This window comes from Anguilla anguilla, chromosome 5 (genome assembly GCF_013347855.1).
Source record: "Anguilla anguilla isolate fAngAng1 chromosome 5, fAngAng1.pri, whole genome shotgun sequence".
Classification (NCBI taxonomy): domain Eukaryota; kingdom Metazoa; phylum Chordata; class Actinopteri; order Anguilliformes; family Anguillidae; genus Anguilla; species Anguilla anguilla.
The window spans coordinates 63,193,820-63,218,196 of NC_049205.1; the positions used below are offsets into that span (position 1 = coordinate 63,193,820).

General features: G+C 48.7%; 1 protein-coding gene across 3 annotated transcripts in view; it reads right to left on the bottom strand.

Moving 5' to 3' along the window:
- LOC118227285 (serine/threonine-protein phosphatase 2B catalytic subunit alpha isoform-like) overlaps positions 1-24,377 on the bottom strand; it is an 82,656-nt gene that overhangs the window by 26,911 nt on the left and 31,368 nt on the right. For all 3 annotated transcript variants that reach the window (XM_035417519.1, XM_035417520.1, XM_035417521.1), the window contains exons 2-4: positions 14,661-14,861; positions 802-926; positions 235-346 (exon numbers count right to left, since the gene is read on the bottom strand). In XM_035417519.1, coding sequence (XP_035273410.1) covers positions 235-346; positions 802-926; positions 14,661-14,861 — 438 coding nt within the window. The remainder of the gene's footprint in view (positions 1-234; positions 347-801; positions 927-14,660; positions 14,862-24,377) is intronic.

Genomic DNA, 24,377 nt, shown 5'->3' on the forward strand with positions numbered 1-24,377 from the left:
CTACAGGCCACACACAGTACTTACTTAGTGTGACTTGAACTATAGAATATGTCTATATAAAAGAGGTGATACGCTAGTGTATTCACCCTACAACTGAATTCGCTTTAGACAGCAAAGTGATGTTTGTTTCAAGTTTTTTTATGTTTTGAAAGTTTAGTGTTTTACTGAATGTACTGTACAATGCTCGGAAGATCCTGACGTGTGTAAGTGCTTGTGTGTCGATCGGATACTTACATTCTTGCTTAAATGTGAAATACTCTGTTAAATGTCTACATTCATGGTTCCCCCGGAGAAGAAAGAGCGTTTTGGGATAAAGGATTTTTAAGGCCCATAAATACAGCACACACTGCAAGAGAAACAACAGCGAGTGTCAGAAAGCAATTAAGTAGAAGAGGAGAAAGAAACGCAATAATTTTGTTAGCACTCACATCCACGTCCGACGTCTGAGAGAAAGGGTTAGAAAACCCAGCAATGAAACCCTCGGGCTCCCAGCCTCTCACGCAGTAATTAGGACAACATCATACGAGCGACTAATCAGCGTCTAACAGGAAGCCTGTCCAATTAGCGAAACTGCGTTTGCATAAAGATATTTGCGAGGCGAGGATTAATGAGAACGTTCCCACCATCTTTATCTTCCTTTCAGAGGGAGCACGGTCCTCTGGTTACTGTGTTAGATTTTTTCTTTTTTGGACAGTGGAAACCTTGCTTACTGAATCTTAAATCTGTTTTGTTAAAAAGTCCCATTTTGCTCACAGCGACCTGGCATGCAGAGGACGGCGATGGAGAGAAAGGTTCACTCACTTCAATACTGAAGTAGCCTCTGTCCACGTAGTCGCCTAAAAAAAGATAGCGGGTGTTGGCAGGTGACCCTCCCACCTCGAAGAGCTTCATCAAGTCGAAGAACTGCCCGTGGATGTCTCCACAAACTAGAGAGAAGGGAGAACGACACCGCCTTCAGACACAGAAACACACCACCTGCAATATTTACACAACGCATTTAAATGGTCTTTTGCGAGACCCGCTCACAATCAAGAGCACTCTTAAACTACGGTGCTTTTACAGTGCAAGACAGATCTCAAAACTCCCGTCCTGGAGGGCCACAGCAGCATCTGCTGGTTTCCGTGGTTACATGTCAATCAGCATCCAAAACAGGCCTCGGGAACCTTGGTGTGTGTAGTTTTTTGCCAATCGATGGCTTAAGAGAAGCACTTAAGTGCTTAAACATGGCGGAAACATACACTACTGCCTCCAGGACTGGAGTTTGAGTTCACTGCTTTAGACAGAGAAAAACTGTATACACATTTTAAACATAAAAATAACCATTTAAATTACCATTACTTAAACTCCTTCCATTGAGAATTAGCTAAAATTGAGCATTTATTCTTTTGAACTGGAAATCCAGTTCCTACCAGGAAAGCAATTTGTCCTCAAATTTGCAAAACACACTTAAGCATGGACTAGCCTACTTCTTTTGTTTCGTACGGAATTAATCTGGTATACTGCTACCTACCAAACTTGCATTTCACATTGGGTGACTACGAACACATTTACCAAAAAAAAACATGAATGAACACTTGACAAACATTTTAACTTTTCAAAGTCAAAGGAAATCTACCCTTGTCGTTAAGACTGAAATCAACCATCAATAATGGGAAAGGCCAGAACAGACAACCTGAAAAAACAAAACCCAATACCTAATTTAAACCTTGGGAGAAGCATTAAGGGAGAGCCGCTCATTTACAATCCTGCCAAGCTACAACAAGCAGGACAGAGAAAGTTTTGACGATAATCAAAAACAAAGAAGTGAAACCGTAGCTTCAATTTCAAATAGTAGCCACTGTTATGTGCTATTATCGACAGTCAGTGACTCCAGTTTGTTTATATTCGTCCAAGGGACCTTCATGTGTTTTACGCTCGGGAAAGAAAATATAAATAAAAAACGGCGTCTTTTGACCTCTAAGAATGCAGATGGTGACGGAGTTGCCCTGCGACTCCGTTTTTGCCCTGGAGTGCTAAGTGGGGGCAATGGCTGTGGGCGGGGGCTTTTAAACAGAAGGTTTCCTGTTCAGTACCCATCTGGGGCATCACACCCTAACCCTTAGCCATTACTATTACCTACCCCCGACCCATACGCCAACACACACACCCAACACACACACACACACACACACACACACACACACGCACGCACGCACGCACGCACGCGCACAGACACAAACACACGCACGCACGCGCACAGACACACACACACACACACACACACCCAACACGCACACGCACACCCAACACACACCCCTGTACACACGTTTCCCCTTGAGTTTAGTTTTCTCTTTCCGTCTCTTTTACCACTGCCATCTGTTTTTCAGCTTTTCACCACAGACGCGTTAATATTAATATCGCAATTCCCCCCAGGACTTCGCAAAATTCAGTCAAAAAATGCAAATATGGGTAGGCTACATGTGTCAAATATGCATGTGCATCTGTATGTATACATGTGCTTGTATAGCTGTGCGCAGATAAATAAATAAATAAATAAGCGAGCTGTGGGCTGAACCCCAGAAGTGCTTCATAAAATAACAGGCTGTATAATTCCAGCATAATCGCAAGAAACGCAAGCCGTGCATTTCACCCAGGCGAAGACCCCATACAAAGCAAACTCAATAACGATAATTGCGACGAAGGCAGCGACGGCAAGCCGTGAGCACGGCGGCCATTTTAATAACGAGTCGGCGCAGAGAGAAGAGAAAGGAAGGTGCGACCGCACAAGGCAGTGGCGACCGTGTCGACCGCGTCTTGTTAACCGAGCGGAGACCGTGTCTCGCTGACCGGTCCCGGTTCCAGGCAACGCGCTCGTCTCCCCCGGCAAAAACAAAAAGGCCCATGAGCCACTGCAGCACGCTCCGCACCACAACCTCAACACTGCAACTCTGCAGGTGCGACCGCGGCTTCAGAGAGACCGCGCTGCCAACACAAATATTTACCTTTAAAAAAACGGACAGTGTGTGGATGGGCCCAGGGTTCCAGCTGACCGCAGTAACGTTCCCGCCAGCGATTCCCTCGCACCCGACACGCTGGTGTCGCCAGTCCATCTCGTCCACACGGAAAGTGTGTTCAGTGATGCGGGACATTTACGTCTCAGTGAATATGTGGTGCTGCACTCTGGAGAAGGCAAGATCTCCAAGGCAAACGGAACGCTGCATTAGTTCCGTCAAGTCCTCCTCCAGCGGCTCGAATTCCCCCGCAAGACAGTCTTCAGGGCAGAAAGGGCCTGGCAGAAAATTAAACGACCATGACGGACGACAGCAGTTTTATAATCATGATAGTGCCCTCCTCCACCCACCCCACTTCACCCCCCCCTCCTCCCCCTTTATTTTAAGGAACCTGTTTTAGGCCCCTTCGCATCTGAAGAGCAGGAGATATTTAGCATGTGTTCTGCCAACGTTTTAAGGTTCTGCTGAAGGAATCTGCCGTCTGTCAGCGGATCGAAGCCGGGTTCAAACGCAGCTGAACCCCAGAGGCATTGCTCCTGACTTCCTGGGTAAACACCCAGCAGCACTGAACAGACAATGCGCGCGTGAACATAACCCACGCGGGTCCCACGCGGATAAGGAAACGATGCGCTTAAAACGCGTGCCCACAGCGCAGTTCTGTTTCTGACAGCACGACCCAAAGGGACAACAGCAGTTTTTCATACAGCATCCCACACACAACCCCCCCCCCCCCAACCGATGCCTGACAGGAGAGACGGAATTAATTTGCCTTAAATCTAATTAAGCGGATTGCCTTCATTATTTAATGCATGGGATGGGAAGCAATCTCATCCCACTCAGACGGCACAGTGCCCACACGCATCAGACTCATTACAGAGTTAAAGGAGCGCTGTTTGCCAGGCCGGTCTGATTAAACAGCGAACCGGGGGTACATTCACTAATCACAGAGTCTGTAGACTCACCAGGCACACGGCTCCCCCCCCCCCCGCCCCGTCTCTGTTCCTCTTAACTACAGGGGGGTTCTAGCTGGGCCAACAGGCTCAAGCTCAGCTCGGAGCGGTCCAATCCCCAGACTCGAAGGCCAAGGTAATGTGCGCAGGCAATTTAGAGCACAGCTCGCTGAAAGCCCTCGCAGACACACATAAGTGTTGCGCTGGGATATTTAAGGAAGGAGAGGAAAATGCTACACTCTGCGCATAATCAATAAATTTTCATATTTATAAAGCGCTCTTCACACCAAAGGTGTCCCAGTGCACTGAACAGTGAAAAGCAAGTGCAACCACAATGCCCCCCCATCAACATGAAGCAGCTGCAATGTGCCCCCCCACCAACAAGAACCAGCCGCAATGTGCCCCCCCACCAACATGAAGCAGCCACAATGCCCCCCCACCAACATGAAGCAGCCACAACGCCCCCCCACCAACAAGAAGCAGCCACAATGCCCCCCCCCACCAACATGAAGCAGCCACAACGCCCCCCCACCAACATGAAGCAGCCGCAACGCGCCCCCCCCCCCCCCCACCAACATGAAGGCCTGGGTTCCGTTCTCATCCGGCTGTGACCGTCTCCCCGCTCACCTGTATCTGCCGTTCCCCTAAGAGCCGCAGCACAGCACTCTGCCGCAGCCCAATCCTGGCACCTGCACTGAGCAGCGTAATCGGGCTGCAGTTAAACGCGCACTTAGCGCGGAAGTGGAGTGCAAGCGCTGTTTGTCCGCAATGTAAATTCACACTCGATTCGCACGTGAGTCACAGATGAAGGATTTGACCTTCTTTGAAACTGCAGTCGATAAACCTGAGAGTGTAGCGGCAGTGCTAATTACTGTGCCTGCTCGCATCCCCCCTTATCTGCTATGCTCAACGTCAAGTGACCCATCGACAAGACGAGGACCGCCCCAAAACATCCCCCGTTTTCTCACCCCACTCGACGGTCTGCGTTCCTCAGCCCTGGAGAGCCACAGGGTGAGCTGCTTTTCACTGAAACTCAGAACACCCGCCATCAATTAAAGTGGCTGATTACAAAGTTAACTCACTGCGCCAAGTTCCCTCCACTCCACTCTATGAAGCATGACCAAAAAAAACACTCAACAGCAGTGGGGGGGGGGGGGGGGGGGGGCGGAGCTGAGGCCATTTAAATTTGCCCCTTTCCCCAACCGGCTTTGGGGACTGAGCTGGGACTACCCCCACAGTGCTGAGAGTACCATCACAGCAGGAGAACAGCGCCCCCTGCTGTCTGACCGCTGCAGCGGGAACTCTCATTCCCCTGGAATTCCACCCAGAAACAACCTGTCCCAGTGTCCAGGACAGTCCCCATAGTTGGAGCACCAGAGCCACTTTGGGCTGGATTGATGAACAAATTGGTTTCCTCCATCTGTTTTCAACTGTAACGGTTATTATTTACAGCAATGTAAGATTACATTTACTGAACAGTTTGCAAACCCATCCCTCCCAGTTCCATGTCAGTAAAACTGAGCAGCAAAAAAAGAAAAAGAAACAAAAAGCACATTATACTACACTGCTGGCTTTCATCCATTTGCTTACTAATTAAAACATAGATCAGAACCACAAAGCCAGAAAGTTTAACATCCCAGGGATGTCATGCTGGTGTGCGACAGTGCAGCAGGGTGGAGGGGAGTCCCCCAGACTGGCAGTGAGCCCCAGCTGCTGCCCTGACTGAGACATGCTGGCGCTGTCCATGGTCCTGAGGTCCTCACAGGTAGGGGGCACACACACACACACACACACACATACACACACACACACAAATACGCATGCATGCACACAAACACACACACACACACACACACACACACACGTGCAAGTACCCAAACACTCATTTTTACACAAACACATGTTCACATTCACAACATCAAGGCTGCTTCATAGATGTGTGTAAATCTGTGCTTTCCTAATCAGGGGAGATCTGGCAGCCAGGATCAGGTTTTCAGGTGTTAAAGGGGTAAGAATTATATTCCACTGGTAAATAAACGAGGACAGATTCAGAGTACAAAGCTCGCCCGGGTTCACCTTCTAAAATCCACACAGCCCGTTACTGGACCAGAAGCACCACACATGCCTGTGGCTGCCCATCACCATGGAAACCCCACACATCGGCATGGAAACTGCCTCCGAGGGCGGGTAAGATGCTGGGACTTCAGAACCAGCCTCTCGTTTGCACGCGTGCAGGCTTCGCAATGCCAGAGACCTAACAAAAACGTATGTTTCCACAGCCTCCATTCAAAGTCCAACACCGAGCCAGAAAAGAAAAACAATCCACAAGAAACAGACAAGATTTCCATTATCATTTAAAAATTATAGCCTACTGCGTGCGATTCACTCAGAATTATCGGCTCATGCCAATACACGCACCAAATAATGACATGTTCAGAGTTCCGCCCGGATAAGCATGAAATGAGACCTGGTTTCACGCAGGTGCAGTAAAACTTTAGACTGGCGCTGCACTGCGAGCAACACACACTTCATTGGGACTGCTCGTGCAGAAAAAAAAACACTAAAACACGCTCAGTTTGTATCTGCACATGCTCCGCAGGCTTAGTCATTTCTGCAGTGGGAGTGTGCTGATATGGAGCAGCACCGTGGGCTACAGAGGTTATGAGCTCTCCGTTCCTCTTTCATTTTACCGTCATAAAGCAGCCAGAATAAGCCTGCTCTGCGCGGACGGGCCGCTGCCGGCCCACTGTTCGCCGAAATGTTTCTGGAAACCAAGGCTTTCCCACGGGGACATGTGCCAATCACAAACACGGCCAATCGCAAACGCAGCCAAATGCAAAGAGAGCCAATCACATAGGCAGGACAGCCAACGCTGCCAATCATAAAGACAGCCAATCACATAGGCAGGACAGCCAACGCTGCCAATCATAAAGACAGCCAATCACATAGGCAGGACAGCCAACGCTGCCAATCATAAAGACAGCCAATCACATAGGCAGGACAGCCAACGCTGCCAATCATAAAGACAGCCAATCACATAGGCAGGACAGCCAACGCTGCCAATCATAAAGACAGCCAATCACATAGGCAGGACAGCCAACGCAGCCAATCACCAAGGCAGAACAGCCAACACTGCCAATCACAAAGACAGGACAGCCAACACAGCTTGTACGAAAACTGAATTTCCACACATTCTGCAAGTAATACATTATCCTTTGTACAAGCAGCCAGTAGAGCCAAAATTGAATTCATCCTCAGAATTGAATATACTGCTATATAACTGTAAAAAAAAAAGAAAAAGTCCTGACTCTGGCTTACACTGCAGCCAACAGGACGGCCCCCGCCTACCTACAGGACATAATTCAACCCTACATGCCAGCTGGAACACTCTGCACTGCTGCAGCAGGGCGCCTTGCACCCCCTCCCATCCGGGTGAATGGTTCTCGCTCGTCCCAACCACGGAGCTTCTCCACCCTAGCGCCCCAATGGTCGAAAGACCTCCCAGTTCCTCTAAAATTATATTGTGTGTGTGTGTGTGTGTGTATTGGTGCGTGTGCATGCGTCTGGCATTTGCATTCAAAATGCATTTTCATACTTCGCATTCAATAAAAAACCGATTCAAAGAGAACAAAGCGCGCCGCAGCCAAAGCAGTGAAACAGTAATCCACACGACAACGCTGAGATTCAGACAGAAACACGACCATCGGCACGCAGCTTAAACCAGGGAAACAAACAATGGGGAGGGGGGGGAGAAAAAACACGCTCAGGGGAACAAAGAAATGATAACTCCACACAGGTCGAGCGCTTATTGTGTCGTTGGCAGCAGAAACAGATGCTGTAATTACGCTTGGTGTGACAGAGGCGGGCCAAGGCCGCGCTACGGTAAAATTAGCGCTGGCATTTATCGGTGACGCACGGCCCGCCATCGACAGAGGGGGCAGCCAAACGCCCAAGAGACGGCGGAGTTTACGGAGTTGGCGGGTGCACTTTGAGTCAGCTAGAAACGGGGGGGGGGGCTGCCTTTAATTAAAAAGCCCGTAAGTCACCGGGGGTGGGGGTGGGGGTGGGGGCGGAGGGGGGGGGGCACCGATCGCCGTGGGAACCTGGTGCACACCCAGCCAGTCTCTACAACCGCAAAACAACACCAACAGCAGGAAGCCAGCCTGTGATGTTCCGAGCCCAAACCGTCTCAATGGAGGCCACCTGTCTTTGTTTTTTTTTTTTGGTTTTTTTTGCTTCTTTCATTTATTTTACTGCCAAATGATTGCAATGGAATGCAAATAACTTTAACTCGTGCAGCAAAATAGTTTTTTTTGCTTCCGAGAGACAAACCAGGAAAACTGAGGGAACCCTTAAAGCCGCAGACTGCGAAATATTTCTCCGACAGATCGCCCTTCAGGACGAGGTCACGGACCGCGTCTGACCGCGAACAGGCCGGCAGTTACGCTACGCAGCAGCGCGGTCGTTTGAAGACCGGCAATTAGCTCTGACCGTCAGGAAAGCAGGGGTTTCCATGGCAACGGACCCCGCGCTGCAGAAGGAAGAGCTGTGAATGCACAGCAGCCTCAGCCAATCAAGACTTCACCAGATGAGTTACCGCTCATAGCATCCAATCACACGCACACACACAAACACACACATACATACACACACACACACACACACACACACATGCCCTCTCTCTCTCTCACACACACACACACACACACACCACACATGCTCTCACACACAAACACACGCACACACATACATACATACACAGGCACACATACACACACATATGCCCCCTCTCTCTCTCACACACACACATACATACATGCCCTCTCTCTCACACACACACACACACACACACACACACACACCACACGTGCTCTCACACAAACACATACGCTCTCTCTCTCTCACACATTCACACACACAAACACACACACATACACACACTTACACTCGCCCTCTCGCTCTCACAGACACACGCATACATACACACACACACACTCACACACTCTCTTCTCTCTCTCTCTCTCTCTCACAGACACACACACTCACAGACACACAAGTTTCTGAAAAGCTTCAATAAATCTGGATGCTGAGCCGCATGAACTGTTGCTTCTTTGCAACCACAAGAAGCACATGACCTTGGAGAGAACACTGGATTCAGCTCCTGGCCAAAATGTGGAGATGTACTGTGAAACATCAGCACCGGGAAACAGCAGGCGGAAAAGCTGCAAGGGTCTCTGGGTTTGTGAGCCGTACGAGGGCTGGCTGAGGTAAAGCATTCATTTAAAAAAATTAAAAAAATAAAAAAACGTGAGATTTTTAAAGCTATATTAGGCTTACAGAAATATAGAAACAAACAGTATAGCATCTATTAGCCATGTTAGGGTCCAATTTAGGTCTGGAACAGTGGTCTCCAACGGTTCAAAGGCTGTGCCACATCGAGATTCAAACCAGCAACCTCTTTTGTTCAGAATTTCAGTTTCTGTAACACTGCTGCCCAAAAACACGGAAGTCACATGACATTCTGACAGATGAACACGGGGTTGAGGCGAACGCCGGACGTACCTTGAGAATCTCTAGAGTACACAGACTGCAGTGTTTTGCAATATGTTCTGAGAACACTGCTGTGTCCGCCTAACATGAAGCTGAAATGCACTGCAAATGTATGCATCTTATGAATATTCATGAAGGCATATGACCTATGGACGTGTCCCACGGCATCTGAATTCATGAGTATTCATAAACTATGACGTGACGCTGGAAACTCCTGTAATGGAGAACGGATGGAAAGGATGCAGGAACTGACCATCTGGTCGCTACACAGAAGCTGGGGCTATATGTTCAATGACCCTCATTAAAACTTTTTTGAGCAGGTGTTGGCGGTGGGGAGCTTACTCCAGTAAGTGATGTACAAACGGCCGATGAACATCGCTACATTGTCACCAAAACTCCATTATCAATCGACTTAACGCCGTGACTCATAAAATGTAAAATTACTTTAGTAGGTGGCATCTTTGTAGTCCGCTCGGTTTGCAGAATGTAGGCACGGAAACAATGCAATTGCGTCCATCAAACTTTCAACAAATGTGTGGTCTGCGATTTTATTTCTTTTAAGGCTAGGCTAGTCGATGAATTTACACTTCGCAAAAGGCAATTACATGAGATGAGAAAGCTTTCTAATCACATTGTCATGACAACTCAGCCAGCCATGGGGTCAAAGTTCAATACAAATCAAGCCGCCAGAACCAGCGGCAGAAGAGGAAAATATGAAGAAAATTTGTAATTGGGGGGGGGGGGTGGAGATTATGATGCTTATATGCCATCATCAGTTCAGCATCAGCCTCGACATAGCATCTCGCACACACAGAGGAGATCACCCCTCAAAATTCTCCGAAACGCTGCCCCAGGTGTGACTGCTAACCGGCGTTGCTGGCTTTGGAAAAAATAAATAAATAAAAATATCGGACTACAACCAGAAAGCCAGCCTCTTTTTTCTGTGTGCAGGCGGCAAAGCTGACACCTCTGATGTGGGAATTAGAGGAACTTAAATCCAGCGTGGAGTCAAACACGTTCCTCAGTACCAAACAGGAAGTCGAGGATAGGGAACAGGAAGTCGAGGATAGGGAACAGGAAGTCGAGGATAGGGAACAGGAAGTCCAGAATAGGTATTCAACATGCAGAGACACGAAAATAACTCCTCTTTACCCTCACTTTGACCTCAAAGCAGACATCGGGCACAGGACGAGTGACGGACACTCGCTCTTCCCCAATGTGACATGACACGCGATGCCACCTGGCTCAGTGCCACCCGGCTGCACTAAAATTCCCACACTAATCCTTATTCATAATTTATTAACACGTTACAGCATGGTAATGAAGCCGTTATGCACTATTCAAGAAGGAACTCTGCACGGAGGTGTCAGAACTGCACGCAGACACAAGGACAGAGGAGCACGGGCACACCTCAGCACATGTCAGCTGGTCAGTTAACCTCCACCGACAGACATAACAATAAAACACATTCATTATTAAAATGCAGTACAGGTGTATGACACGGTCCTCTGGGTTCTGTGAGGAGCTCGCTCAGGTGTGTGTGGGTGTGTCTGTGTGTGGGGGGGGGGGTGCAGAGTCTCGGAGCAGGTTGCCAGGTGAGCGGATCCAGTTTAATGCCAGACAGTCATCTTTTGGTATTTATCACCATGGAGACAAAGCGGGCAGAGTTTCTGTCCCCCCGAAACCTAATTCATTCTGTCAGAAAACTCAGACTGCCCTGACTTCCCTCTGCAGCGACAGGGAACGGTCTGCTTTCAGCATACAGGAGAAGAACTTAACACTGAGCTCTCACAGACAGGCGGTGTTGAGCTGAACACAGTGCTCTCACAGACGGGACATGGCTGAGCTTAGCACTGCTCTCACAGACAGGACGGTGTTGAGCTGAACATTAGACTCACAGACAGTGTTCAGCTCAACACCGTCCTATCTTCTCGCAAACAGGACGGTGTTGAGCTGAACACTATTCTCTCGCAAACAGGACGGTGTTGAGCTGAACACTATCCTCTCGCAAACAGGATGGTGTTGAGGCAAACTCTATCCTCTCACAAACAGGATTGTGTTGAGCCTTAAGATCTTCACCTGAAGCCAGACAGTTCCAGATTGCAGCCAAAAGCCTCTTTTCTTGAGTTGAGGAAACAGTACAGATCATGACCTGGTCTGCTGTTCTGACACTATTAAGAAAAAAGTACTAAGAAAAAAAGGAAACTGCACAGGAGTCTAAACTGTGACACCTCTTAAGCTATCCTACGAGAGCCCCAACAATTTTTTCGGGATCCTAAATTTTTCTTTATGATTCTAAAAGGTCTAACAAAAGTCCAAGGACAATTTCAGCAGAGGAAAAAAGTGGGAAAATCCATCTCTCCACTGGGCATTTGAACAAGCGTTTGAAAGACAGCATTTTTAACACAGACAGAGATGCAATCTGACATTTTTTTTCCCCCTCAGTTCTTGGAAACCGATATTGTATAAGATGGAACAGCAGGAGGTAAATATCCTCCAAATGCACATCTGACCTAAATGAAAGAGAGAAGGAGAGAAAGCAGAGAGACAGCAGAGAAAGAGAGAAAGCAGAGAGAGAGCAGAGAAAGAGAGAAAGCAGGATTTATGTAACTGAAAAGCCTGAACGTGCCACAGAAATAAAAGTGGAGCAGAGAAGCAGGCTGGGCTTATATAACAGGATTAATGAGCTGGCTGGCTAATAGGCCTATAGCACAGAGATACACAGCTAATATAGCACAGAGATACACAGCTAATAGAGCACAGAGATACACAGCTATAGATATAGCACAGAGATACACAGCTAATAGAGCACAGAGATACACAGCTAGAGATACAGCACAGCGAAATACAGCTAGAGATATAGCACAGCGAAATACAGCTAGAGATATAGCACAGAGATACACAGCTAATAGAGCACAGAGATACACAGCTATAGATATAGCACAGAGATACACAGCTATAGAAACAGCACAAAGATACACAACTATAGATACAGCACAGAGATACATAGCTATAGATACAGCACAGAGATACACAGCTATAGAAACAGCACAAAGATACACAACTATAGATACAGCACAGCGGAGCACAGCTGTAGATACAGCACAGAGATACACAGCTATAGATACAGAACAGCGAAACACAGCTAGAGATACAGCACTGCAAAACACAGCTAGAGATACAGCACAGAGATACACAGCTAGAGATACAGCACAGCTACTGCAGGGCTACACAGCAGCTACAGGACCAGCTACATCACAGCACCAGCTACAGAACAGACACAGCACAGCTACAGCTACAGAACAGACACAGCTACTTAACAGCTGCAGAACAGCACAGTTACAACACAGCTAAAGCCACTTGCCTATTGAGGAAGGTCAGGTCAGAGATAGGGAGTGTCAAGTATCAGATTTTTACATGATTAATCATGAAATACTGATTTTCTGATTTTATATGACTCTCGGCCTTTATTTCGTGTGCGCGCGCGTGTGTGTGTGTGTGTGTGTGGTTCGACTGGGAGTGGGTGGGTTGGGTTGGGCTCGGCCAGCCAGGACAGGTTGGGCTGGACCACATGCCCCCCTCCCTACCCCCGACCTCCAAAAACAGCCTTTTCCATCAGTTAAGAGCGTTAGAGCGAAACTCACAGCTCTACAAACATCCTGCCGTGTGTCAGAGGGCCACAGTACCACACCCATGACCTCTGACCTTTGCCCTTTCCGCAGCTAATGTGAAAAGTCACAGGGTTTTTACAGTTAAACCCCAGTGTGAGTCACAGAGCATGAATAACAGCTCCAGGGGAAAAAGCATGTAGATGTAAACGGTCTAATCTGCATAATAGAAGCTGTGTAAATTGATTCAGACGGGTTATGTATGGTAATATATGCGCCGTGCGATGGAAATGTGCTCGGTTTGTGGGAACACACAGAGAGAGGCCGTATCCCCGCTCTGATACTCTAATGGAGCGAAGGGTTCAGTCGCTGGGTAACTGCAGCATTGCAGACCCTGAAAAGGAGGAAGGCAGGACCATCCCAAATAAAACGGCCCTCGCGTTTCTTAACGAACGAGCCCCCCGTCGACGGGGCGATCGAACGGTCGCGTCGCCACCGTCGCCGCGACCGTCATTCCTCCCCCCCATCTGCAGCTCAGACCCGACGCAGCCGCGCAAAAGGAAACCAAACGAGTAATCTGTATAATAAGCTCTGGTTAGCGAGGCGCTCAACTCTTCTGCGCGCTGTTTGCCCAGATTAATGCCTCAGGATGTACCGAACGGCTCAGGAGGACAGGGAGCAGCACTGCCAGGGCAGCAGTGTAGCGTAACGGGTAAGGAGCTGGTCTTGTAACCTAAAGGTCACGGGTTCGATTCCCAGGTAGAACACTGCAGTTGAGCAAGGTACTTAACCTGCATTGCTTCAGTACATATCCAGCTGTGTAAATGAATGCAATGTAAATGTTATGTAAATGTTGTGCAAGCTGCTCAGGATAAGAGGCTCTGCTAAACGCCTGTAATGTGATGTAAAATGGTGCCCAGCGTTTGGTTTGTTATGGACAGGAAAGCTGAATATAAAACAACAGCCTCTCAGCAGTGAAGCTCAAATTTGCAAAACTAATTTGACCAAAAAAAAGAAAAAAGATCCGTTGGTTGTATGAAAACACAGCGCTAAACCTTCAAAGGGTTCACCGAGGTCATTATCAAATAAAACACCATACAACCTTCACCTCAGGGGGGTGAAGTCATCAAAGTCAGCCAGTTTGCTTTGATAGTACTCTCCCACATGATGGTTCCCTCTTTAGTTAGGCGAAGCAAGTAGGCTCAAGCAGTCTCCCTTCCTATCAGGAGAGTAACAGGCATATTCAACCAGGACTGGAGTTAAATCGGCAGACACAGCGCCCCCTGTAGGACTGGAGTTAAACCTGCAGATGCTGCGGCCCTCCAGGACTGGAGTTAAACCTGCAGACACTGCAACCCTCCAGGACTGGAGTTAAACCCGCAGACGCTGCAGACCTCCAGGACTGGAGTTAAACCAGCAGACGCTGCGGCCCTCCAGGACTGGAGTTAAACCTGCAGACACTGCGGCCCTCCAGGACTGGAGTTAAACCTGCAGACACTGCAACCCTCCAGGACTGGAAGTGGTGCATGCTGGGACTGCGGTGGGCGGGGCCTCGGCCTGACCTGTGACCGGCGCCTCGATGTCCAGCAGATTCTTCTCGGCTCGCAGGATGGCGGCGCCGTCGGAGATGAGACGCAGGGCCACGCCCTCTTCCACGCGCCCCTCCTTGGTCAGGTGGGCCTTCAGGACGTCCACCTTGGGCTTCCCCTCGCTGTCGAAAACCTCCTTACCCGTCAGGCGGTGGTTGGGAGGGAACGGGACGGCTGCGGGATCAGACAAAAATAAAAATGAATAAAGGAGAACACAGGAGCCTCACACCGCTGCTCTACGAAGCCGAGAGACGAGCAACAAAACTACTGAAAGAGAAAGAGAAAAGCCACGCGCTGTAATGGCATTCGCCAGGCACCAGGGGGCAGCGCATCAGCCAGTGACAGAGATTAAAATGCTTCTGTTCTGCCCTGGCCTGCACTGGCCTGGTCTGAGTGTGTGTGTTTTTGTGAAGGCCTTTCCTGGAAACTAGGCCCATATCCCAATATCAGGAGAGGATTATAACACACGCATTTCACACTCTCACTAGAGCCCATTCACCGAGCCCATCGCCTCTGGCACCCAGAGTATCTCGGTCAATCAACGTCAGAAATGCACACCACAGAAGAAGAAAACATGACTTGCATTACACACCACAGAAGAAGAAAACACAACTTGTATTACATATCCATATTTTATCAGTGTTATATTTAAAAACTGGTTCTTGATACTGACATACACAAGTCTGTTTACAAGATTTCATGAATTTTATTCACCACTGGAATTCATGCTTGCCACCATCTCATAAGACAAATTAAAACAAACAACCACAGGAACATAAAAACGGACAATAAGTAACATAACATAACATAACAATGACAAGAACAGGCCATTGAGTCCAACAATGCTCGCCATTTTCCTGACTAAATTAGTGCTCTAATAGTATCTAAGCAGAAGGTTAAAATTCAATTGCTCGGTTGTTCGTAATCGTTCCACTGTTTTCATATTTGAGGAGAAGAGCAGAAGAAAAGGAGGGGAATCCCCTCCCGGAAAGGGCGGCTGTGTCTGCAGTCTGTCTCTCCATCACTTACACTGGCTCAGTTAGACAATTAGCAGTGTGCAAAGAAGGCTCACTAGATTAGACCACAGTAAATCATTTCATATTGGTACAAAAAAACAGCTTGTCATTAGTTTATTAATACATGTGGGAAGAATGTCAGCTGATGCATGTAATTGGGTTAATTAAATAATAATAAGAGTGGAAATTAGCATGAAATCCAGAAACAGAAACAGCCCTCAATCCCCCCCCCCCCCCCCCCCACCGCCCCTTCCACTGACAGACAAACCTGGCAAATTTAAACCTGCCCATTTAAACGAACAGATAAACAGTAAAAACGTTTTTTTGTTTGGTAAGACGAGCACCATACATTTAGCAACAGTCATTGTGAAGGGCAATTTTCCAGTGTGCGTGTGTGTGTGTGTGTGTGTGTGCGCGTGTGTGTGTGTGTGTGTGTGCGTGTGTGTGTGTGTGCGTGCGTGTGTATGTGTGTGCGCATGCGGCAAACCGAATGCACAAAGGAAACACAAACATAACTCCACGCGCGACATCTTGAGAGTTTCAAGCGAGCTCTAATTAAGAGACACATGTTGAGCGAGCGCGGAGAGCCACACCGCCGATGCATTTCAGAGGGAGACGGCAAACGCTCCTCATTAAGAGACAGCACTGCCAAATTATTCTATCTGCGGCTCTGCCGGGGAAAGACCTGCACAGTCAAATCGGGACTGATCACTGCGTGTGTACAACAGCATCCTCTGCAAACACCAGGACCTCCTGGCTTTAAGGTCATGCATGCTAATCCACAGTTTTCTGGAAGACAGTTTTTTTTGAAGATGTGACTATATGAGGTATTATTGAAATGAAGAGAGGGATGGATGGCATTCCAGTCGTGGAGGAGGGAGGTATGGAGTGATGGGGGGGGGGGGGGGGGGGTCAGGTAGTGGTGGAAGGTACAGGCGCTGTTTTCCCATAATTCCTGTGCGCCACATACGACACGTCAAAACTCGTCATGTACAGAAGAAAGCAGTCCTCCAGAACTGGGACGGGGGGGGGGGCAACAAAAGGCACTGTCTAGACCAGGGGTGGGCAATTCGGGTCGTGCAAGGCCTCTGTGTTTTCGTTTCCACCAATTACCCTGTAAATGAGCTATACACCCCACCCGTGGTTCACTCGTAGACCAGATCACAGTGAAACGTTTCATATGGAGACACGAGAGCGGTCTGCGGCTGCCGTTCACGCGCTAACGGAGAAGTGCAGCCGGAATGTCAGACGCCGTAAACGTTGGGGTTAATTTCGTAATTAAGGCCAAAAACTGGCGTGAAATCCAGAAACAGACACGGCCCTCCTTTACCGCCTCCGGCCCGGGCGGGGTACCCTGGCGAAGGACGGTTACGAGCCTCAGACAGCGCTGGGGCTCAGAGCACAGCTCCAGAGTCTCGCAGTGTCGCCCGGGGAACTGCAGTCCGTCTGGTTTACGAGGAGCTCTGCAGCACGAGCGTGACTGTGCATCCCGAACCGGGCCGGAGAAACTGTTTAATAAAGACTGCGAAGAGTCAACCTGCGCTGGATCCTGCACCTGCGCTGGATTCTGCCCCTGCGCTGGATTCTGCCCCTGCGCTGGATTCTGCCCCTGCGCTGGATTCTGCCCCTGCGCTGGACCCTGCACCTGCGCTGGACCCTGCACCTGCGCTGGATTCTGCCCCTGCGCTGGACCCTGCACCTGCGCTGCTCCTTCTCAGGAGCTCTGATGAAGGTTACCTGCTGCGTCTGGATGACGGTGCTGCACTCGTTCTCTCAAACATTTCTTTAGCCCGCCAGGAATCCCTTTCTCACAGAATGAGGGAGGACCTGTCCTTCTGCACCCCTGAGCACGGTTAGGGACCGGGGTAAAAGGACACATACGGAAAGGTCACCTGTACCTGTGGCCTACGCCGTGGAGCGGTTTAATGAGACTCAGTGAGGGAACCAGGGGGGCGGGGGAACTGGGGGGGAGGAAGAACCAGGGGGGCGGGGGAACTGCGGGGGAGAGGGAACCAGGGGGGAGGGGGAACCAGGGGGGCGAAGGCGAACTCTGCCCCAAGTGAAATTGCAGGATCATAATCCCTCTCCAACGCCTGCCCTGATATTAGTCATCTGAATAAACAAAACAGAAGTTAATTAACACAGTGACATTTGCTTTGATGGACTGTGGAAAGGACGCTTTTACTAATCCAGACAGGGACAGTATATTAGTCTGCAGGCTTAAATCTCAGGGGCTACGGCAAACCAGGAAGAGCCCAGCCTGATTAACCTTTCACCTTTCCCTCTGTGATACCTCTCTGTGCTTCACTGTTTTACAGCAGGCCAGACACAGCTCAAAACACAGAGCACAGGACACAGGGCACTCCGCAAGGGGTACAGACTACCAAGGATACAGACCACACTGAGGATACAGACTACTGAGGACAGATACCGCTACATATACAAACCACCAGGGATACAGACTGCCAGGGGTACAGACTACCAAGGATATAGACCACTGAGAATACAGACCACCACGCATACAGACACAAACGACAAGGGATACAGACTGCCAGGGATACAGACTGCCAGGGGTACAGACTACCAAGGATACAGACCGCCAGGGATACAGACCACTAAGGACATAGACCACCGGGGATACAAACCACTGAGGATACAGACCACCAGGCATACAGGCCACACTGAGGACACAGACCACTGAGGACAGGTACCGCTACAGATACAAACCACCAGGGATACAGACCGCCAAGGATACAGACTGCCAGGGGTACAGACCACCAGGCATACAGACCACTGGGGATACAGACCACTGGGGATAGAGACCGCTACAGATACAGACCGCCAAGCATACAGGCCTCTTAGTGGACAGTACACCGGTTATGCCAATTAGTTCCCCTGAGGCAGAAACAAGCCTACTTTCATTAGCAGGAAGTGGTTTTATACAACAAAGAAAGAGCCCTGCAAGATTATTGCAGTGCTAGGCAAACGCGTTTTATTCGTCTGTGACTGTAATGCAAAGGGAAAAAAAATAGGCCTAATCCAGTTGGTACAGAACCAATATAAGAGGCAATAGATTTAGCTCCCGGAAATTCCTGCTGATTTAATCAAGAGGAACCTGAATACAGGCCAGGCACTTCTGCTGGGCTAGCTGCAGAGCTCCCACACACTGGAGAAATTTCATTAGCAAACACCAGAGCACCTCGCAGCAAGCAGGAAGGCAGTCACGCATTCACCTCCATGTTTAACCCACCTGGTCTTCCCCCTCCCCCCCAATGGGCCTGATGCATATGACATGAGAAAGACAAAAAGTAAGAAATCCCACACATCTCCCATAATGCACTGCAGCAGGATTCTCACGGAAGCCTGCTGAATTTTGAGTGACGGGGAGGAGAGGCACAGATGCTTCCAAATACAGAAAAGAGGCAGAATGGATGGACAACCGAGGTAGAACAAACAGGAGGACAGATCAGGACCTTTACCTCTGGAGAGGTGAACCTGTGGTTGCAGGTTTCATTCTCAGGTGAGGCACTGCCACTGTGCCATTAAGAAAGGCGCTTAACCTGAATGCCCTGAGCAAATATCCAGCTGTTCAATGAACTGCATGTAAAACTAAAGTCTGACTACAGTCACTGTTAATATCCCTGTACAATATTAAAACACTGACCCAGTATGATCACATTCTCCAGTTTCTGTCCACGGCTCATTTTCAAGGTAATAATGGGAAGCTCTGCAGCAGGTAACAGGATTCAGCATTTAGCCGTCACACAGTACTGGCCTGTATTATCAGCAGCGCGTCCACCGTAATTGAACACGTTAACACGTTTTTCTTCTTCCCCCCACCAATTCGCAAAGGTGCCATTTTGGCTCGACAGCTGCAGCAGCGGCAACAGTTTCCCGTGAAGCTAATTGGAAGGAGGCCGTTACCCAGGACAACCAATCTCACCCCAGGTCTCTTCTCCTCTGCTAATCAAACATTAGCCAGCGGTAATGAAGCAGCGGAGGCCAGACTGTGGGAGAAGCGGAGGGCAAGGCGAGGGGGGGGGGCGAGGTGAGGGGGGGGGGGGCGAACCCATCGACACTTTGACCTTTTAAACTGACTGCACAGAAGCTCGGGGCATCCGTTTTGTTGGAACGTGCCGGTTTTCCGAACAGTAGCTCTGGCTCTGTGTGATGTCAGTATGACGCAGTGCCTATAGGTCAACTCCTTAGACCACTCAGACCACCGCTGCCCAGCCCTGCTCCTGGAGGTCTACCGTCACGCAGCTTTTCGTTTCAACCCCAATTTGGCACACCTGACCCCACCAATTAGCAGCTCAGAGATCTCTGGCTGTTGAGTGGGGAGTGCTAAGTTTGGGTTGGAGTAAATACCTCCAGGATCCGTCCGGCACAATGCAAAAAATAAAAAAACAGAACACAGCTTCTCATAGAAACATCTACTGAGACTGAAAATGCACGGAGGCTAAATTTCGATCACTTAAATTTGAATTCTATATCACTTACAGTACAGATCAGGGCTGTCAAACCCTGCTTCTGAAGAGCGGCGCAGGTTTAATAACGTTAATAAGCACGTAATTAATCAATTAAAGCACTTTGTCACATGGTAACTGACCTCAGCTTGTTTCCCGGGGCTGACCTGGCTGTTGATTTTAATCAGAGAGCAAACCCCACACACCCAGCAGCTCTTTAAATGCCACACAGAAAAACAAAGTTCTGGGGTAAAGAAAGGCCTACTTTGGGAAACAGCCAAGGAGGCGTAATATTTCAGTGTGTTTGGGGAGTACAGAGGGGGAGGGCACTACGAGCCCATTAAAAAGATGAGGTGTAAAGTACGGAAGCAGAGTTCCTTAATTATTAAAACCATCCATTAGAACAGTCAGCAAAGCCTTTATTGTACCAAACAGCAGAGTGCATTACAGCAGTTATTGATTCTTTCGCTGTGAAAATATTCATAGAAAATTTGAGAAGATATTGATTTTTTTTTTTTTCCCCCCTCTGTGAATATACTCAGCAAACGCTTACAACAGCAGAAAGGGCACGCATACAAATAACGACTCCTCCTATTTCCACATACGATTATTCAACTGAAACCGTGGATATTATAGCATGATATAGTGTGCGACGCTCACCGCTACATGTATTATTAAACAGCCCTCCGGGTCGCGGTAACTCATTTCTTTTACTAATTAAACGTCCAATGTCTTGTTTTTTTTTTCCCGAGCAACGTTCTTTAAATTCCGCCGACAGTTTCTTCCCGGCCCCATCGCGGTTTACGGTAATGACCGCCATTCGCGGCTCGTGCGCCGGGGCCACCGCGGGAGCAGCGGCGTGATTAGATTCACATCATCTCATTCCGTGGGCTCCGCGGGCCGCCAGCGCGGGAACAGCGCGTAGATTAAGATAATTAATCTGTTCCTTTTAAACCGAACCCCGCTACGCCGCGCCTCCACAAACTCGCGGGACTGCGTCCGCGGTTCCGGGGAAAATGGCTCGTTTGCGGCGCTTCCTGGGTACCAGAGGGAGGTTTTTAATTACGCAACGGCCGTATTAATCGCAGTTGATTTGGCTGAGGCGTGACCGGAGAGGAGAATACTTCTGGTGTGTTCTCTACTCGCCTTCTGCGCGCATAAACGCAGATTTTAGTCGCATTTTAGCGCAGACTGAGTGTTTTATTAAGGGCGTAATTTAAAAAGTGTATTCGCTCAGTGCCTTAAACCAAACCTATTAAGGAGGCGTAAACTTATCATGCTCAAATTTTACGTGCGTAATGCTACACACGCGCATAACCTTATATGCATTTAACACTGAGTTTAACTCGAGGACTGCAGACTGAGTTTAACTCAGACTTGTATATCGGTTGAGAGTCGGTTGCCCTACGGACTCCAACAACACCGTTTCACCCAATAATAATGAATCTGAATTATGAAACATTAAACGTACAGCCAAAGCTAAGTGTACAATACCCAGAGTAAAAATGTGTCCTGATGCTTAATATTTCATTATTAATATTTCATTTCATCAATTTAAATATGTTTAGGGGCGGCACAAAGCTGTTGGATAAACAGCCTGTATATCCAACGGGTGGAGTATCTTCACAAATGGAGATTGAAACTCTGTAATTCCCAACGGAAGACTAAAGTTGTCAAATCGACCAATTAAAACACAGAATTATGCGCATAATACATGAGAATTAAGTGGCGTTCATTAAAAACTGAACAATATCAAAGCTGAGAGGCAAAAAGGCCAAAAGCTATTTTTAAATCAAACAAATTATAATACTGAAGCAACATCTCCTCCTGGTCATTTGCATTCTTGTAGGCAAATGACACTCAGGTGAACACACAAGCAAAGACACAGGCAAACACAGGTAAGTACACAGGTGAAGACACAGCCGTTGCAGGTACACACAGGTGCACACAAGTATGAGCAGTTATGCACAGGAATGCACAGGTGCACACAGGTACATTCAGGTGCACACAGGAACGCACAGGTACACACAGGTACGAGCAGTTAAGCACAGGAATGCACAGGTACACACAGGTACGAGCAGTTATGCACAGGAATGCACAGGTACACACAGGTACGAGCAGTTATGCACAGGAATGCACAGGTACGAGCAGTTATGCACAGGAATGCACAGGTACACACAGGCATGATCAGTTAAGCACAGGAAGACGCAGATATGTACAGGTGTGCAGGGGGTTAGCTGCGATTAACCCACTGTGAGCGCTGTGCTTTTATAATGACAGCCGGCCTCCAAACGCAGAAAGTGCGCTCTCAACTCTGAGCCCATCGAACACCGCAGACCCGCTTCCGCCCGTCGCTGGTGCGCTCCCCGATCGGCAGCAGGTCCACTTCCTCTTCAAGCGCCTCGAACGCGGAGCGGATCCGTCTCCTGCGCGCGGCTCGCATCGACGCTTCCCAAACGTCAAAAATAAACGGGCGCCGCGGCGAGACAAAGATCGAGCGCCGGTCCCGTCCTCACGGCCGAGAGAGAGAGAGAACTCCTGCGCCCCCAGAAATTAACCGCGGCAGTTAGTCTGATTACTCTTAATTATACCAATTATAATTCATAATTAAATAAATTGGTTGCCTAATTAATTCTGACGCAGTCGACTAAAATGGGGACCCCCCACACAGCTGTTAATACTGCACCCCCGCTCACAAAACGACAGCTGGACTGGAAGGTATTTAAAGGGCCAGCGTCCCAGGACTGCACTGACCCAGCGTACTGTAAGTACGGATACCTGTGGGATACCTGTGTGTGATGTCATAAGTCTGTGTGTGATGTCATAAGTGCCGTTTCCCAGCGACAGGTTCTCTCGCGCTCCTCGGGCGGCCATCGCAGCGTGACTGAACCCCACTTCTCTGATCTCCTCGACACGACACGACAACAGAGAAATCACCAACGCAGGCGTGCTGTGTCACCTGCGTTACCTGAGTTACCAACCAACATCCTCAAGATACATCATTATACTCCCACACACGGATACCCAGTTTATAAATATATCAGGAAGTTTGATGTGTTTACGTTTACGCGTAATGTGTGCTAACGTGCGAGTCCGAGGTGGGATTTGAACCCGAGCCTCTCACTCGTCCAAAGACTTCACACAGGCAAACGCATTATCGGCCAGCTAAACGCGAAATCTCTACGTGCCAAGGGCAACGTCGTTACCTTTGAATTTGAAGGTTGCATCGCCAGAGTGTTGTCACGGTAACCTGCCAGGAGACCGTCGCTTTGCCGCACCTCTACTGTGCTGCACTAGCGGACTAGCCGAGCTACACCGGCTAAAAAGGGTTAGAAGGTCAGAGGTCATGGCATGACGGCAAAAGTGCTTTGAAATATGACATTCCAGAAAGTCTCATTTAAGGGTACTTCCCGGCTTTCAGAGGCTAGCTTCAAGCACTATGTACATCAAAGGATGAGTAATCATTTTCCAGAGACGTTTCATGAAATAGCGCATTATGAAATACCGCAGGAACAGGAAATGCTTCTTTTTTTAAAACTTTCATTACAGTTCAGCTCAGGGTACCAAACCTGCAGCCTGAGGTTCCTTCAGACCTGCTCCGTCACAGTGATATGTGTGTGTGTGTGTGTGTGCGTGTGTATGTGTGTCTGTGTGTGTCTGTATGCGTGTGTGTGTGTGTGTGAGAGAGAGTGTGTGTGTCCGTGTGTGTGCTTGTGTGTGTATGCGCGCGAGTGTGAGAGAGTGTGTGCGTGTGTGTGTGTGTGTGAGTGTGTAAGTGTGTGTGAGTGTGTGCGTGTGTGAGAGTGTGTCTGTGCGTGCATGCATGCCTGTGCGTCCTTACAGTTTGTCAAAAACACAAACCGGCACTTATTTCCCTTCTCTCTCCCCAAATTTGGCACTCTTTTAAAGCACACCTCCTCCCGGTGTCCCACAGCAATATATTACAAACCTCATTCCATCACATCCCAGCCAGAGCAAAATTAAATTATCACGAAAACCAGAAACGGCAGCCAAAATGAGAGAAAAATGAGAGAGAGCACAATCATTTCTCTTCCGCGGCGGCAACAAGACGAACGCTTTGCGTTTCCTTTTCTCTGATCGATGAACGCAATCCCAAATATGGTACATCGTTACTTTGATGAATGTGAAGTTTTAAACTTCACAATAAACAGGTCTGCCTCGCAGGCAGTGAGCGCAGCCTCGGAAGC